Source organism: Priapulus caudatus, unplaced genomic scaffold, assembly GCF_000485595.1.
Source record: "Priapulus caudatus unplaced genomic scaffold, Priapulus_caudatus-5.0.1 Scaffold1209, whole genome shotgun sequence".
In the NCBI taxonomy this organism is placed as follows: Eukaryota; Metazoa; Priapulida; class Priapulimorpha; order Priapulimorphida; family Priapulidae; genus Priapulus; species Priapulus caudatus.
This window is the reverse complement of record NW_014578270.1, coordinates 28,870-45,745: the sequence shown is the minus strand read 5'-3', so window position 1 is coordinate 45,745 and position 16,876 is coordinate 28,870. Positions and strand designations below refer to the sequence as shown.

General features: G+C 44.8%; 1 protein-coding gene across 1 annotated transcript in view; it reads right to left on the bottom strand.

The window, feature by feature from the left end:
- Positions 1 to 10,371: 10,371 nt before the first annotated feature.
- The window catches only part of LOC106815820 (sodium-coupled monocarboxylate transporter 1-like), a 12,905-nt gene continuing 6,400 nt past the window's right edge, over positions 10,372 to 16,876 (bottom strand). The window contains exons 7-15 of the mRNA XM_014820330.1: positions 16,270 to 16,399; positions 15,444 to 15,532; positions 14,023 to 14,150; positions 13,823 to 13,893; positions 13,405 to 13,491; positions 12,548 to 12,780; positions 12,164 to 12,282; positions 11,344 to 11,459; positions 10,372 to 11,053 (exon numbers count right to left, since the gene is read on the bottom strand). Of these exons, the coding sequence (XP_014675816.1) occupies positions 10,898 to 11,053; positions 11,344 to 11,459; positions 12,164 to 12,282; positions 12,548 to 12,780; positions 13,405 to 13,491; positions 13,823 to 13,893; positions 14,023 to 14,150; positions 15,444 to 15,532; positions 16,270 to 16,399 (1,129 nt within the window). The 3' untranslated portion in view covers positions 10,372 to 10,897. The remainder of the gene's footprint in view (positions 11,054 to 11,343; positions 11,460 to 12,163; positions 12,283 to 12,547; positions 12,781 to 13,404; positions 13,492 to 13,822; positions 13,894 to 14,022; positions 14,151 to 15,443; positions 15,533 to 16,269; positions 16,400 to 16,876) is intronic.

Sequence of the window (16,876 nt, the reverse complement as noted above, 5' to 3'; positions counted from 1 at the left end):
CGCATGCATCGTGTACGTGCAACACGCACGCACGAAACGCAGCGTGTACGTGGCAGCGCACGCATGCACGCACGCGGGCAAGAACGTGTACCTGCTACACACGCGCACGGCCACGGCACGTGTACTTGCAGCACGCACGCACGACACGTCATGCACGCACGTGTACATGCACACCGCGCGTGTACCGTGCACGACGCACGCACGCCCGCACGTGTACGGCCAATGCATGCCACGCACGCACGGTGACCACGTGTAACCTGCACACACAATTTGCACGTACGCACTGCACGTGTACGTGCACACTACACGGACGCACGCACGCACGCATGCACGCACGTGTACGTGGCACACGCACCGCACGCCCCACGCACGTGTACCTGCACAACGTCTGCGCACCAGCACGCACGTGTACGTGCACATGCAGGCACTGACGCATGCAGTCGCACGTGTACGTGCACACGCAGGAGGGTGCACGCACGACGCACGCACGCACGCACGTGTAGCGTGCACACGCAACGGCACAAGCACGTGCACACGATGCAAGCACATAGTACGCACTCACGCGAGCACGCACGTGTACGTGCACTACGCACGGCCGCAGCGCAACGCCACGCACGAACGCACGAACGTGTACGCTGCGGCACGGCGCGCACGCGCGCACGCAAGCGCACGTGTACTTGCAACAAGTCGGCACGCTACACACTCATGCACGCCGTGTACGTGCAGCATGCACGCACGGCATCCGTGCCACACATTGACTGCACATGTACGCACTCACGCATGCAGCGCACGTGTACAGTGCACAACGCACGCCCGCACGCAACCGCACGAACTGCAGCGTGTAACGTACATCACGTAACGTCACGCTACGCACGCACGTATACGTGCACACGCACAGCACACACGCACAGCAGCCGCCACGCGCACGTTTACATACACACGAGCACGCAAGCATGCATAATAAATCGGTAATAATCGCTATCGGTGTTTGTCGTGTAGACGCTACATAAATCGCCAACTCGAGTTAACGTTCGGTAACTAACTCGAGTTAACGTTCGGTAAGCTAACGTCGAGTTAAGCGTTCGTCGTGTAGACGAGGTTAAGATATCATCACCAACGAAGCTGCTTATCGATATTAGCAAGTCAAAGTGACTTATTATAATATATATAATATATATATATATATAGTGTGCGTGTGTGTGTTTGTGTTTCAGTACCGTATCCAGTGGGGTAAACTCTCTGCGCAGCCGTAGGGTTGCAGACCATTATTCGGCCTGTGTACTATAAGCGTACAGGCTTGCAACTGAGCGAGTCGTAGCAACACGATGTGCGAAAGGAATGGGTGCGTTACCAGTAGAAAAAATTATTAACATATATCGTTGCTATATAACGGCTATATTTGAAGGCTTATATGATCGGGAAATACGATTATTTTGTCGGATTTATATGTGCAAATTTATTATTATTTTTCAGCGTGTGTTTTTAGGACTGCCGTTACAAACTGCACTTGCATTTCTCGCGTCGTTGTTTAGTGGCTACCGTTATCCAGGTATGCCAATCACCTTTTACCTCCTTCTGCTATCGATGCACATAGGACGTACGCGCCACACTATTCATAATATAGCGTATAAAGGGATAAACGTCTGAATTCATATCCCGACATAAGAAATAATGTTCCATTACTATCCACGGCGCACTACATTTATCGCTTCAAATGTACCGTGACGTTTTAACGAATGTCATTTTTGCCTAAACGGTTGTATGAATTTACGTGCGTTTTATAAGTAAGAGTCATATCGATTCAACATTATGTGTGAATTATACTAATTAATTATATTGCATTACTTACGTGCTTGGGTTTTACTTCGGTTTCAGCTGCAGTCTTTACGATCTACGGTATCGCCGGTGGTCCATTATTCGCTCTCTTCACTCTCGGAATGTCCGTGCCGTTTGCAAACGAATGGGTGAGTAGTGGAAACTACAGGTTTCTCAACTACCTGGGTGCGTTAACGTTTACACTCGACACGCGTAGAAGGTGTTGACTGCTCAGCTGTTATAACTTTAAGTGTGTAGTAGAAATTAAAGCAGTATATACGTGGAGTAAAACTTAAATTATGAGGAATCCCATCACGGATAAAAAGATAGAGTTAGTAAGCGTCTTCAAATCGCCGGTAGCGGAGATTTAGAAACAAATAACATATATATAATGTCGCCGTAGTTCAATTACGTGTTACATGCGCGTACAAAGTTTGTTCATTGTCATTGAAAACATAATATATATCAACGCCTGATGGTGCGTCATCGTAGCGCTCCTGAGAAGTGAAGAGGCTCATATAAGAAGACTTGCTCATCAAAGTGGTACCCGCTTTACGGGAAGGTAAAAAATCATGAAAATATGTCCGATTAAGCTAAGGCGTTGGTTGCGATTATACGGTGAACATATAAATGTGAGTAATGTTTAAAAAAACATGTATCGTATAAAGCGATGCTCGGGGACGCGTTTACCCCAGCGCCCGTTAAAGCGGGGACCACTGTGTTATATAGCTAAGATAACGCGGACACGAGTACATATTTAGTGATGGGGACGTCGCTTTGGTATTTGCAGGCGCTGGTGCCGGCACCTTAGTTTCGCTTATTTTCGGAATGTGGATCGGCTTTGTCGTGTCTTCAACAAGGCGCGAGCCGAAAGTGACGCTAGCGCGGACCATTGAGGTGATGTGTTAACAACATCACTACACTGATACAGTACAACGTCAGTGCACACAACACTGCTACCTCGACCACCACACTGGGCCCATCGCATCGACGATCATTGACCAGTCCAAGCATATAATAAACGTGGAAGTAAGCGGGTTATTATATTATTATTATATATTTATTGAACATTAATACGATATAAGCATGCGAAACCGTTACTAAATCTCAGTGTTATCTATACACAATAAGCGCTCATCTTTGGTCTCTGAACCCAAAAATGTGTATAGCCGTATACCGTGCTGGGTTCCGCCGACCGCAGCAGATTATTGTGTTTAAATTGCATGGTTGGCATGATTAGATCGAGGGACAACTACGCAACTAGTTTTTAGCGTTATTATTTTATCGGATTTTTTCACTACAGTGAGTACGCTCTAGCGAAGCAAAACCGGCTTGATCACTTTACAAGGTATCTCACATGTGGTACGGATTACTGGCCTTTGTCATTGTTATGGTCGTTCGGAATTGTAATCAGCGCTGTTCACGGTAGGTCGTAGCCGGTACGTGCGCGCGTGCGTGCGTGCGTGCGTGTGTGTGCGCATGTCTGCGTGTGCGTGCGTGTGTTGTGTGTGCATGCGTGCGTAGCGTTTGTGTCATGTGTGTGTGCGTGCGTGTGTTGTGGTGGCATGCGTGTGTTGTGTGTGCATCGTGCGTGCATACGTGCGTGTGTTGGTGTGTTCATGCGTGTGTTGTGTGTGCATGCGTGTGTTGTGTGTGCATGCGTGCGTGCGTACGTGCGTGCGTGCATGTCTGTGGCTTGCGGGCGTGTGTTGTGTGTGCATGCGTGCGGGCGTATGTGTGATGTGTGTATGTGTATGTTTGTGTGTGTGTGTGTGGGTGTGTGTGTGTGAGTGTTTGTGTGTGTGCGTGTACGTGTGCGTGCGTGCGTCGTGCGGTGCGTGCGTGCGTGGCGTGTGTGTCTGGGTGTGCGTGTGTTGTGTGTGCATGCATCCGGCGCGTATGCTGTGTCATGTGTGTGTGCCGTGCGTGTGTTTGTGTGTGCATGCGTGCGGGGGTAGGCCTGTGTGTGTGTGCTGTGCGTGCGTGCGTGCCTGCGTGCGTGCCTGCGTGATTGCGTGCGTCATGCATGTGAGTGTGCGTGCGTGTGTCATCGCACGTGTATATGAGTCAGCGGTGTAGATGTCCATGCAATATTATTTTATACGTCGTATTACTGTTATTATATACTGTTATAAAGGAGGTCTTGATCAGGAGGTGGATGACCGCCTTCTCTTCGCACACGTCAGGCCTCTGCAGAGATGGATCAGAAAAGACGCGACCGCCGCGCAAGACCTATATATTTATAACGAGGTATATATGTATGTATTATATATTGTGTGTGTTTGTATATATATATATATATATATATATATATATATTATACATGTCTTACTAAATAACTGATGAATGCGCACGCCGTGCGTGCGTGGCTGGGATGGAGGGAGCAGGCGCGTTTTTTGTGGCCACTTGTGGAATTTTTTCTGACTTTTCTATTCCAACATGGATTAGAGATGTTATTCTGTTGAGTTGGCTGACAATGTGGAGCATCGTTGATGACCTCATACTCGTCAAGGTTAGTTTTGTAATTTGTTGATTGGTGCAGTTGCAGGAAATGAGCACGTCACTAACAAACCAGCAGCCGCAACGCGTTGAAGACGTCAGTGAAGCAAAAACCGCAATACAAGAGCAACGGCGCCATTGAATATCACGATGATGACGGCACCACATGAACCGTACACAATAACATCACTAAACTCTCAGCTACAGGAATTATAGATGCGTGCAATTACCAAATAGCAATGTCCGAGAAGTTCTTATATCGCGTTTACAAGCAAACATCGCGAGACCACTGTGTACGTATATGACCAAGGTGTATTAGAAGAATTCGAACGTACTTAGTCTATTACTACAGCTATATATAGAGATACGCACAACGTAACACTGTTGTAACCGTCCGGGCTACGTTGTCTGCCGTCGAGTGTTGTCGATTTAAAACTGTTTTAGCGAGAAATACGCACACTTAGTGCTTGTTTACATTTGTTCTTTATTCTCTACTGTACATGGTTGTGGCTGCGTGGTTTAACTGAAATTCAAAGAAACAATATGCCAAGCGTTAACAATGTTAGCTATAACAAGTGTTAACATGGGTAGCAAACAAACCGTTATAATAATTTACCACAAACTCATAATGTAATTTACTATGTATATGTGTTACTTACATCGCTGAGATGTCTGGTGTCTATGGAAATATCGTTGTCTTAATAAATAACATGTCGCGCACACTGATACGTGATTTGTCGTTGTCGCGTGTACGCTGCCTGACTGGCTTTTGGGAAGTGCTTAACGCGCATGCTCGTAAGCACTCGCCTACGCGTCTTTCAACAAACTACACTATTTAGTGGCAGCACCATTACAGTCACAATGAATGTAGAATAAACTAAATTTGGCCTTAACATCCGGCCCCTAATGCACATGTACCCGAATGCCTTAACACGAATATTAAAGGCGAATTCTAGCAACTTATAATCAAACATGGTCGGTTACCTCACGAAGTTAAACTAAAACTGAACTAAACTTTCTTCAACCTGTTAGGCATCATTGTGGGGCTTGGGTGTCATCTTAACTCCTTCCAGGACACATAGCTTGTCTATCGGTCTGCATAGAGTCCACCACGGTGTCTTCACTTGACAGACCTAACTTTACCGTCCTTGCCAGTTAGACATCTACCACCAAACCCCAAGGGCATTGGTGACGAGGAGTGTTTTCGTATTTGATCAGTAGCAGATCACCAACTTTCCTTTATGCGTTCAACCATTTCTGCCTTTCCTGTAGCGATGGCAGATATTTCTTTAGCCATCGTTGCTAGAATCGCTCAGCCAGATACTGACTTGGCGCCATCGTTTGGCAGGTAAAATCCTGCTTAACGAGATTCCAGGTGGGAAGATGGACCAGAGCGAAGTAGCAGCAGATGGTTAGGTGTCAATGGAGCCGCGTCACGTGGTCATCCGATAGTTTGGTAATGGGCTCACATTCATGATGCCTTCTACGATGCACATGGGGTGACCAGACCTTCATTATTAAGCGTTTGCTGATCAAGCAATCTGGTTTAAAATGGAACGTATTGTCGCAATTGGCGTTCCCACCCCACCCATGTGGGAGGCTGTCGAGGTTAAACAGATCCATTTGATCTCCTTTTGGCACAAGAAGTCCTTTATTTCCCTTGACTAGTGGTGCCCCGGACGCCCTGTCTTGTGGCAAACCGAAGGTTTGAGTTAATATATGCAGCGCACGCTTCCCTACTGGCAATTTAAACTAGTGGTGCCCCGGGACGCCCCGTCCTTGTGCAAACCAAAAGTTTGAGTTCATATATGCAGCGGCACGCTCCCCCTACTGGCGATTTAATACAAAACAGGGATTACATATGGGAATTCACTGGGAAGTCGTCTAATCTGAATTCGTGGGCACGTGACTGACTTGACACAGGCGTTTGCTGGTAAGCATGTCATCGTAGCATCGTTAATAAAAATTTGGCATTAAAAGCGCACGAAAAACTATAATAAAACTTAAATAACCCTAATTACCCTCCAACTCACAAAATGGCCGCGCCTCCGGCGCATATTCGCTCGTTACGCTGATGAGATTATACGATGATTTCTCTTAATCCCGGCCCGATTCATAGTAATCTCTTAGTAAAATATTGACTTGATTGCGAAGACAATAATACAAGGATCCACTGAGCTAGGAAGCTAACATAAAATTTTTGTCCGGTATATTTATTTCTATATAAAACACTTTGTACACACCTTCTAATCCATTTTTTTTCTCTTTCAAATTAAGGCTAATATAATATACGGAACCCGCTTAATACGATTATTTTTCTTTGGCCCGTCAGTTTCGTACTAACGGGGTGCGAACTGCAGTAATGAATAGTAGTCATTGAATGAGGAGTTTAGGCTTTGCAGTAATTGTATCTATTTGTGAACAATTTAACGCTACTAAGTTCTTAATCTTAACAATATACCATGCCTTGATGGCTTCCCCGCATATAATAAATACTCTAGCAGGCAAAATCACGCCACCACGCCCGGTGCCAAAGCCCGCGTGTGCCCACTGCTTGAAGAATCAAGTTTGCTCCCCACTAACAGTCAATATTTATAACACCACACACACGCTCACACACAAATACACATACACACACACGCTCACAACACAAATACAACACACAACATACGTACGCACGCACGCACGCACACACGCACACACATATATATATATATATATATACATACATAAATATATAGATAGTATGGGTATATATTATGTATGGGTAAATATATATACTAGAGCGACGGTATGGGCTTTAGCACGAGCAATGTGGTGGGGGAGGACTTGATAGCTGGAAGAAAAAAAAAAAAAAACAAAAACAAAAAAAAAAAAAAAAAAAAAAAAAAACGAAAAAAAAAAAAAAAAAAAAAAAAAAAAAAAAAAAAAAAAAAAAAAAAAAGAAAAAGAAAGAAAAAAAAAAAAAAAGAAAAAAAAAAAAAAAAGAAAAAAATAAAAGGCCATTGCCGTGTGCCCAGCGTAACGCACTGTAGCATTTACGTCATAGACTACTGTATTCATTGGTAGTCCTGTCGAATGCAAATCTGTCGTTGGGTATTTGCCATAGATGATATACAACACGTGTTGTATATGATCTTGTTGTTTGTAAGTTTACGCCAGCGCACTTAGGCGGAAGTGAACTGAATCGTGCCATGTTTTCCCAGGGAGATTTTTCCAATAGATTTCTAAAAATAATGGTTTTTTTACTCATTAATGCCACTAAATGACAAAAAGGCAAAGTGGTTTGAGAATGGCGAACGCTTGATGCGTGAGATATGAGCACTGAATAATTTCCAGCCCGATTCGTGCACGCGCCTATTAAGTTATGCAGAAACAACAGAACCGACAGCTATACTCAAGATTATTATTAGATGCTAAACGCGCACCGATCCTCTCAACAACAAAGTGACGGCTAGTTTGCGCGTCCGGCCGACCGAACGGGAAGGAAGATAAAAAAAGAGAGAGATTGTGGGCGTAGTGCATCTATATAATAAATTTGAGTCATGTCGTTCTGGTTTGTTTCTGCATAAACTTATAGGCGCGTGCACGAATCCGGCCAATCGTTAGAAATTTTTTTTTTCGTGCTTCATTCCTACGGCATCAGGTTCGATTCTAACACTTTGGCTTTCTTTGTCATTTATTGGGGATTTAATGATTAAAAAACCATTATTTAGAAATCTTTGGAAATCTCCTTTCGACGACTGGAAACATGCACGATTCAGTTCAAACTTCCGCTAAGTGCGCTGGCGGTAAACTTACAAAGCAACATAGATATATACAACACGTGTTGTATATATCTATGCAAATACCCGAACGACGAGATTGATTCACAGACTACAATGAATACAGTAGTCTATGACGTAAATGTACAGTGTTACGCTGCAGCACAGCAATGGCTGCCAGTATCAAGTCCTCCCCCACCCACATTGCTCGTGCTAAGCCCATACCGTGTCTATTATATAGTATTTTACCCATGGACATATATAGGGTACCCATACTATCTATATATTTATGTATGTATATATATATTTAATAATATGTGTGTGCGTGTGTGCGTGCGTGCGTGCGTACGTATGTGTGTGTGTATTTGTGTGTGAGCGTGTGTGTGTATGTGTATTTGTGTGTGAGCGTGTGTGTGTGTGTTATAAATATTGACTGTTAGTGGGGAGCAAACTTGATTCTTCAAGCAGTGGGCACACGCGGCTTTGGCACCGGGCGTGGTGGCGTGATTTTGCCTGCTAGAGTATTTATTATATGCGGGGAAGCATCAAGGCATGGGTTATATGTATAATTAAGAACTTTAGTAGCGTTAAATTGTTCACAAATAGATACAATTACTGCAAAGCCTAAACTCCTCATTCAATGACTACTATTCATTACTGCAGTCGCACCCCGTTAGTACGAAACTGACGGGCCAAAGAAAAATAATCGTATTAAGCGGGTTCCGTATATTATATTAGCCTTAATTTGAAGAGAAAAAAAATGGATTAGAAGGTGTGTACAAAGTGTTTTATATAGAAATAAATATACCGGGACAGAAAATTTTATGTTAGCTTCCTAGCTAGTGGATCCTTGTATTATTGTCTTCGCATCAAGTCAATATTTTACTAAGAGATTACTATGAATCGGGCCGGGATTTAGAGAAATCATCGTATAATCTCATCAGCGTAACGAGCGAATATGGCCGCCGGAGGCGGCCATTTTGTGAGTTGAGGTAATTAGGGTTATTTAAGTTTTATTATAGTTTTTCGTGCGCTTTTAAATGCCAAATTTTTTTAACGATGCTACGATGACATGCTTACCAGCAAACGCTGTGTCAAGTCAGTCACTGTTGCCCACGAATTCAGATTAGACGAATTCCCAGTGAATTCCCATATGTAATTCCCTGTTTTGTATTAAATCGCCAGTAGGGGGAGCGTGCCGCTGCATATATGAACTCAAACTTTTGGTTTGCACAAGGACGGGGCGTCCGGGGCACCACTAGTTAAATTGCCAGTAGGGGAAGCGTGCCGCTGCATATATTAACTCAAACCTTCGGTTTGCACAAGGACAGGGCGTCCGGGGGCACCACTAGTCAAGGGAAAATAAAGGACTTCTTGTGCCAAAAGGAGATCAAATGGATCTTTAACCCTCCGACAGCCTCCCACATGGGTGGGGTGGGGAACGCCAAATTCGGACAATACGTTCCATTTTAAACAGATTGCTTGATCAGCAAACGCTTAATAATGAAGGTCTGGTCACCCTCATGTGCATCGTAGAAGGCATCATGAATGGTCGTCCCATTACCAAACTATCCGATGACCCACGTGACGCGGCTCCATTGACACCTAACCATCTGCTGCTACTTCGCTCTGGTCCATCCTTCCCACCTGGAATCTTCGTTAAGCAGGATTTTACCGCAAACGATGGCGCCAAGTTCAGTATCTGGCTGACGTATTCTAGCAACGATGGCTAAAGAAATATCTGCCATCGCTACAGGAAAGGCAGAAATGGTTGAACGCATAAAGGAAAAGTTGGTGATCTCGTACTGATCAAATACGAAAACACTCCTCGTCACCAATGGCCCTTGGGTTTGGTGGTAGATGTCTAACCTGGCAAGGACGGTAAAGTTAGGTCTGTTCAAGTGAAGACCCGTGGTGGACTCTATGACAGACCGATAGACAAGCTATGTGTCCTGGAAGGAGTTAAGATGACACCCAAGCCCCACAATGATGCCTAAACAGGTTGAAGAAAGTTTAGTTCAGTTTTAGTTTAACTTCGTGAGGTAACCGACCATGTTTGATTATAAGTTGCTAGAATTCTGCCTTTAATATTCGTGTAATGGCATTCGGGTACATGTGCATTAGGGGCCGGGATGTTAAGGCCAAATTTAGTTTATTCTACATTCATTGTGACTGTATGGTGCTGCCACTAAATAGTGTAGTTTGTTGAAAGACGCGTAGCGAGTGGCTTACGAGCATGCGCGTTAAGCACTTCCCAAAAGCCAGTCAGGCAGGTACACGCGACAACGACAAATCACGTATCAGTGTGCGCGACATGTTATTTATTAAGACAACGATATTTCCATAGACACCCAGACATCTCAGCGATGTAAGTAACACATATAATAGTAAATACATTATAGTTTGTGGTAAATTATTATAACGGTTTGTTTGCTACCCATGTAACACTTGTTATAGCTAACATTGTTAACGCTTGGCATATTTTTCTTTGTAATTTCAGTTAAAACCACGCAGCCACAACCATGTACAGTAGAGAATAAAGAACAAATGTAAACAAGACTATGTGTGCGTATTTCTCGCTAAAACAGTTTTAAATCGACAACACTCGACGGCAGACAACGTAGCCGGACGGTTACAACAGTGTTACGTTGTCGTATCTCTATATATAGCTGTAGTAATAGACTAAGTACGTTCGAATTCTTCTAATCACTTCTTCTATACGTACACAGTGGTCTCGCGATTGTTGCTTGTAAACGCGATATAAGAACTTCTCGTGACATTGCTATTTGGTAATTGCACGCATCTATAATCTCTGTAGCTTAGAGTTTAGTGATGTTATTGGTACGGTTCATGTGGTTGCCGTCATCATCGTGATATTCAATGGCGCCGTTGCCTTTGTATTCGGTGTTTTGCTTCACTGACGTCTTCAACGCGTTGGCTGCTGGTTTGTTAGTGACGTGCTCATTTTCCTGCAACTGCACCAATCAAAAATTACAAAACTAACCTTGACGAGTATGAGGTCATCAACGATGCCTCCACATTGTCAGCCAACTCAACAGAATAACATCCTTAATCCATGTTGGAATAGAAAAGTCAGAAAAAATTCCACAAGTGGCACAAAAAACGCGCCTGCTCCCTCCATCCCAGCCACGCACGCACGCGTGCGCATTCATTCAGTTATTTAGTAAGACATGTATATATATATATATATATATATATATATATATACAAACACACACACATATATATATACATACATATATACCTCGTTATAAAATATATAGGTCTTGCGCGGCGGTCCGCGTCTTTTTCTGATCCATCTCTGCAGAGGCCTGACGTGTGCGAAGAGAAGGCGGTCATCCACCTCCTGATCAAGACCTCCTTTATAACAGTATATTAATAACAGTAATACGTACGTTAAAATAATTATTGCATGGACATCTACACGCTGACTCATATACACGTGCGATGACACACGCACGCACACTCACATGCATGGACGCACGCAATCACGCAGGCACGCACGCAGGCACGCACGCACGCACACACACACACAGGCCTACCCCCGCACGCATGCACACACAACACACGCACGCACACACACATGACACACATACGCCCGGATGCATGCACACACAACACACGCACACCCAGACACACACGCACGCACGCACGCACGCACGCACGCACGCACGCACACGTACACGCACACACACAAACACTCACACACACACACCCACACACACACACACAAACATACACATACACACATCACACATACGCCCGCACGCATGCACACACAACACACGCACGCAGCCACAGACATGCACGCACGCACGTACGCACGCACGCATGCACACACAACACACGCATGCACACACAACACACGCATGAACACACAACACACGCACGTATGCACGCACGCATGCACACACAACACACGCATGCACACACAACACACGCACGCACACACACATGACACAAACGCTCGCACGCATGCACACACAACACACGCACGCACACGCAGACATGCACGCACACACGCACGCACGCACGCACGCGCGCACGTACCGGCTACGACCTACCTGTGAACAGGCTGATTACAATTCCGACGACCATAACAATGACAAAGGCCAGTAATCCGTACCACATGTGAGATACCTTGTAAAGTTGATCAACCGGTTTTGCTTCGTAGACGTACTCACTGTAGTGAAAAAATCCGATAAAAATAATAACGCTAAAAACTAGTTGCGTAGTTGTCCCTCGATCTAATCATGCAACCATGCAATTTAAACACGTAATCCTGCTGCGGTCGCGACCAGCACGTATACGTCTATACACATTTTGGTTCAGAGACCAAGATGAGCGCTGTATTGTGTAATGATACACTGAGATTTAGTAACGGTTTCGCATGCTTATATCGTATTAATGTTCAATAAATATATAATAATAATATAATAACCGCTTACTTCCACGATATTGCTTTGGACTGGTCAATGATCGTCGATGCGATGGGCCCCAGTGTGGTGGTCGAGGTAGCAGTGTTGTGTGCACTGACGTTGTATTGTATCAGTGTAGTGATGTTGTTAACACATCCCTCAATGGTCCGCGCTAGCGTCACTTTCGGCGCCTTGTTGAAGACACGACCAAAGCCGATCCACATTCCGAAAATAAGCGAAACTAAGGTGCCGGCACCAGCGCCCTGCAAATACCAAAGCGACGTCCCCATCACTAAATATGTACTCGTGTCCGGTTATCTTAGCTATATAACACAGTGGTCCCCGCTTTAACGGGCGCTGGGTAAACGGTCCCCGAGCATCGCTTATACGATACATGTTTTTTTAAAACATTACTGACCGTATAATCGCAACCACCGCTTAGCTTAATCGGGACATATTTTCATGATTCTTTACCTTCCCCGTAAAAGCGGGTACCACTTGATGAGCAAGTCTTCTTATATGAGCTCTTCACTTCTCAGGATGGCTACGATGACGCACCATCAGGGTTGATATATTATGTTTTCAATTGACAATGAACAAACTTTTGTACGCGCATGTAACACGTAATTTGAACTACGCGGACATTATATATATGTTATTTGTTCTAAATCTCCGTACCGGCGATTTGAAGACGCTTACTAACTCTATCTTTTTTATCCGTGATGGGATTCCTCATAATTTAAGTTTTACTCCACGTATATACTGCTTTAATTTCTACTACACACTTAAAGTTATAACAGCTTGAGCAGTCAACACTTCTACGCGTGTCGATGTGTAAACGTTAACGCACCCAGGTAGTTGAGAAACCTGTAGTTTCCACTACTCACCCATTCGTTTGCAAACGGCACGGACATTCCGAGAGTGAAGAGAGCGAATAATGGACCACCGGCGATACCGTAGATCGTAAAGACCAGCTGAAACCGAAGTAAAACCCCAAGCACGTAAGTAATGCAATTATAATTAATTAGTATAATTTCACACATAATGTTGGAATCGATATGACTCTTACTTTATAAAACGCACGTAAATTCATACAACCGTTTAGGCAAAAATGACATTCCGTTAAAACGTCACGGTACATTTGAAGCGATAAATGTAGTGCGCCGTGGATAGTAATGGAACATTATTTCTTATGTCGGGATATGATTCAGACGTTATCCCTTTATACGCTATATTATGAAATAGTGTGGCGCGTACGTCCTATGTGCATGATAGCAGAAGGAGGTAAAAGGTGATTGAGCATACCTGGATAACGGTAGCACTAAACAACGACGCGAGAAATGCAAGTGCTATTGTAAGGAGTCCTAAAAACACAGCTGAAAAATAATAATAAATTTGCACATATAAATCCGACAAAATAATCGTATTTCCCGATCATATAAGCCTTCAAATATAGCCGTTATATACAACGTATATGTTAATAATTTTTCTACTGGTAAACGCACCCATTCCTTTCGCACATCGTGTTGCTACGACCTCGCTCAGTTGCAAGCCTGTACGCTTATAGTACACAGGCCGAATAATGTCCTGCAACCCTACGGCTGCGAGAGAGTTTACCCCACTGGATACGGTACTGAAACACAAACACACACACGCACACATATATATATATATATATATATATATATATATATATTATAATAAGTCACTTTGACTTGCTAATATCGATAAGCAGCTTCGTTTGGTGATGATATCTTAAGCCTCGTCTACACGACGAACCTTAACTCGAGTTAGCTTACCGAACGTTAACTCGAGTTAGCTTACCGAACGTTAACTCGAGTTTGGCGATTATGTAGCGTCTACACGACAACACCCGATAGCGATTATTACCGATTTATTATGCATGCTTGCGTGCGTGTGTATGTAAACCGTGCGTGCGTGTGTGCGCGTGTGTGCGTGCGTGTGCACGTGCGTGCATGCGTGAGTGCGTACATGTGCGTGCATGTGTGCGTGTGTGCGCGTGTGCGTGCGTGCGTGCGTGCGTGCGTGTGCACGTACACGTGCGTGCATGCGTGAGTGCGTACATGTGCGTGCATGTGTGCGTGCGTGCATGTGCACGTACACGTGCGTGCATGAGTGTGTGCGTGCGTGTGCAAGTACACGTGCGTGCATGCTTGAGTGCGTACATGTGTGCGTGCGTGCATGTGCACGTACACGTGCGTGCATGCGTGAGTGCGTACATGTGCGTGCGTGCGTGTGCACGTACACGTGCGTGCATGCGTCCGTGCGTGCATGTGCACGTACACGTGCGTGCGTGCGCGCGTGTGCAGGTACACGTTCGTGCGTGCGTGCGTGCGTGCGTGCGTCCGTGTGTGTGCACGTACACGTGCGTGCGTACGTGCGTGTGTGTGCAGGTACACGTGCGTGCGTGCGTGCATGCATGTGCACGTACACGTGCGTGCGTGCGTGCGTGTGCACGTACACGCGCGTGTGCATGTACACGTGCGTGCATGAGTGTGTGCGTGCGTGTGCAAGTACACGTGCGTGCGTGCGCGTGTGTGCAGGTACACGTTCTTGCGCGCGTGCGTGCATGCGTGTGCACGTACACGTGCGTTCGTGCGTGCGTGTGCACGTACACGTGCATGCATGAGTGTGTGCGTGCGTGTGCAAGTACGCGTGCGTGTGTGCGTGTGTACGTACATCGTACTAGTGCTGCCGCCTATCGTGGAGGTTAAGCTAACTCGAGTTAAGCGTCAACACGGGGTTAAGGTAACTCAAGTTAGCTTAACCTCAATCGACTGGCGAGGTTAAGCTAACTCGAGTTAACGCTTAACTCGAGTTAAGGTTCGTCGTGTAGACGAGGCTTTAGTGTAATAAGTCGAGCAGGCTTATTGTTGTATTCTGACGTTATCGTTGATAGACATACCTTATCGCCGCGCTAAACAGAGCGGACAGGAACAGTCCAGGAAGACCACGGAGATGACCGACCGTGTCCATGACAAACAAAGGCAGTATCTAGTATAGTTGAAAAAAGATAATAAAATTCTAATGACATGCCAGCAGTTATCTAGAAAAGCTTGATGCTTTCGTTGGCACTCACCGTCGTGTTTCTTACGCAGAAAACAAGTATGAAAAACCTTAAGAACACAAAAAGATCAAATCAAGTCAAAGGTTAACGGGCAAAGGAAGCCTTCGGAGTGGCGCGATCTAATTCACGCCTACTCTTTAATACACTTGAACTGTGCTTATAATGTGATGCTGTGAGAGTGCTGCGCGAACAGATGCGTCCTAACATGGCGTCCTACTACAAGTGCTTTGGTCGTTTCGCGGTAAAATGACAATTTCAACTGAATTTCTTGCAGGGATTACTGCATCGCGATATACCGGTCCATCGTTACTAGGGTTTGTGACACGCCGGGAGAAGTAAAGGTCTATCGTGACTAGGGTTTGTGACACGCCGGGAGAAGTAGAGGTCTATCGTGACTAGGGTTTGTGACACGCCGGGAGAAGTAGAGGATCTATTGCCGTGCATAGATCAATATAAGCTTATCTTATTAAGCTAATCTATAATATTAGCTAATCTTCTTTCTGCGAGGATGCCATAGGCGAGATTTGCTACAAACAAGCTTAATGTGGCGAGCTTTGAGCGAAATAAAGTCAACGCTAGCACACGGCTACCTGATTCGATCACCTGATCGATTACCTGATCGATTACCTGATCGATCACCTGATCGATTACATTGGTCGATTACCTGATCAGGACGGTTGATCAATCCTGTGAGCATAGGGTCACAGTCGTGATAGTTAGCATAGATGATAAGTCCAAGTAAGCACAGCGCATTAAAGGCAACTACGTACCCAATGCCATATAGATACATGGTTCTGAAAGATAGCATCAAACATGCACAATGGCAATAATATCAACATCGCATATATACTTCACGGGAAACGTCATGTTGTGAATGACAATAACATATTTGGAACTGCGATCACATGGTAATATTACTCGTAACGTGACAGTTTCGTGAAAAAATGTGAACGTGAAAGAGAACGATGGTCGGTTAGGTTATCAGTTCAATCATTCGTTACCCTGCAGAATGTAAAGTTGGAGATTTGAAACCGGGTCGCGTGCTATCCAATGCGTGGCATAACCATAGCATTTTGGAAGGGACGTTTTATAGATTACTAAGTTCAGACAAGAATATATACTATATTGTCGAATTTCGGATAAATATCACACATACACACACAGACAGACTAGACAGACACACATACACACACACACACACACACACACACACACACACACACACACACACACACACACACACACACACACACACACACACACACACACAC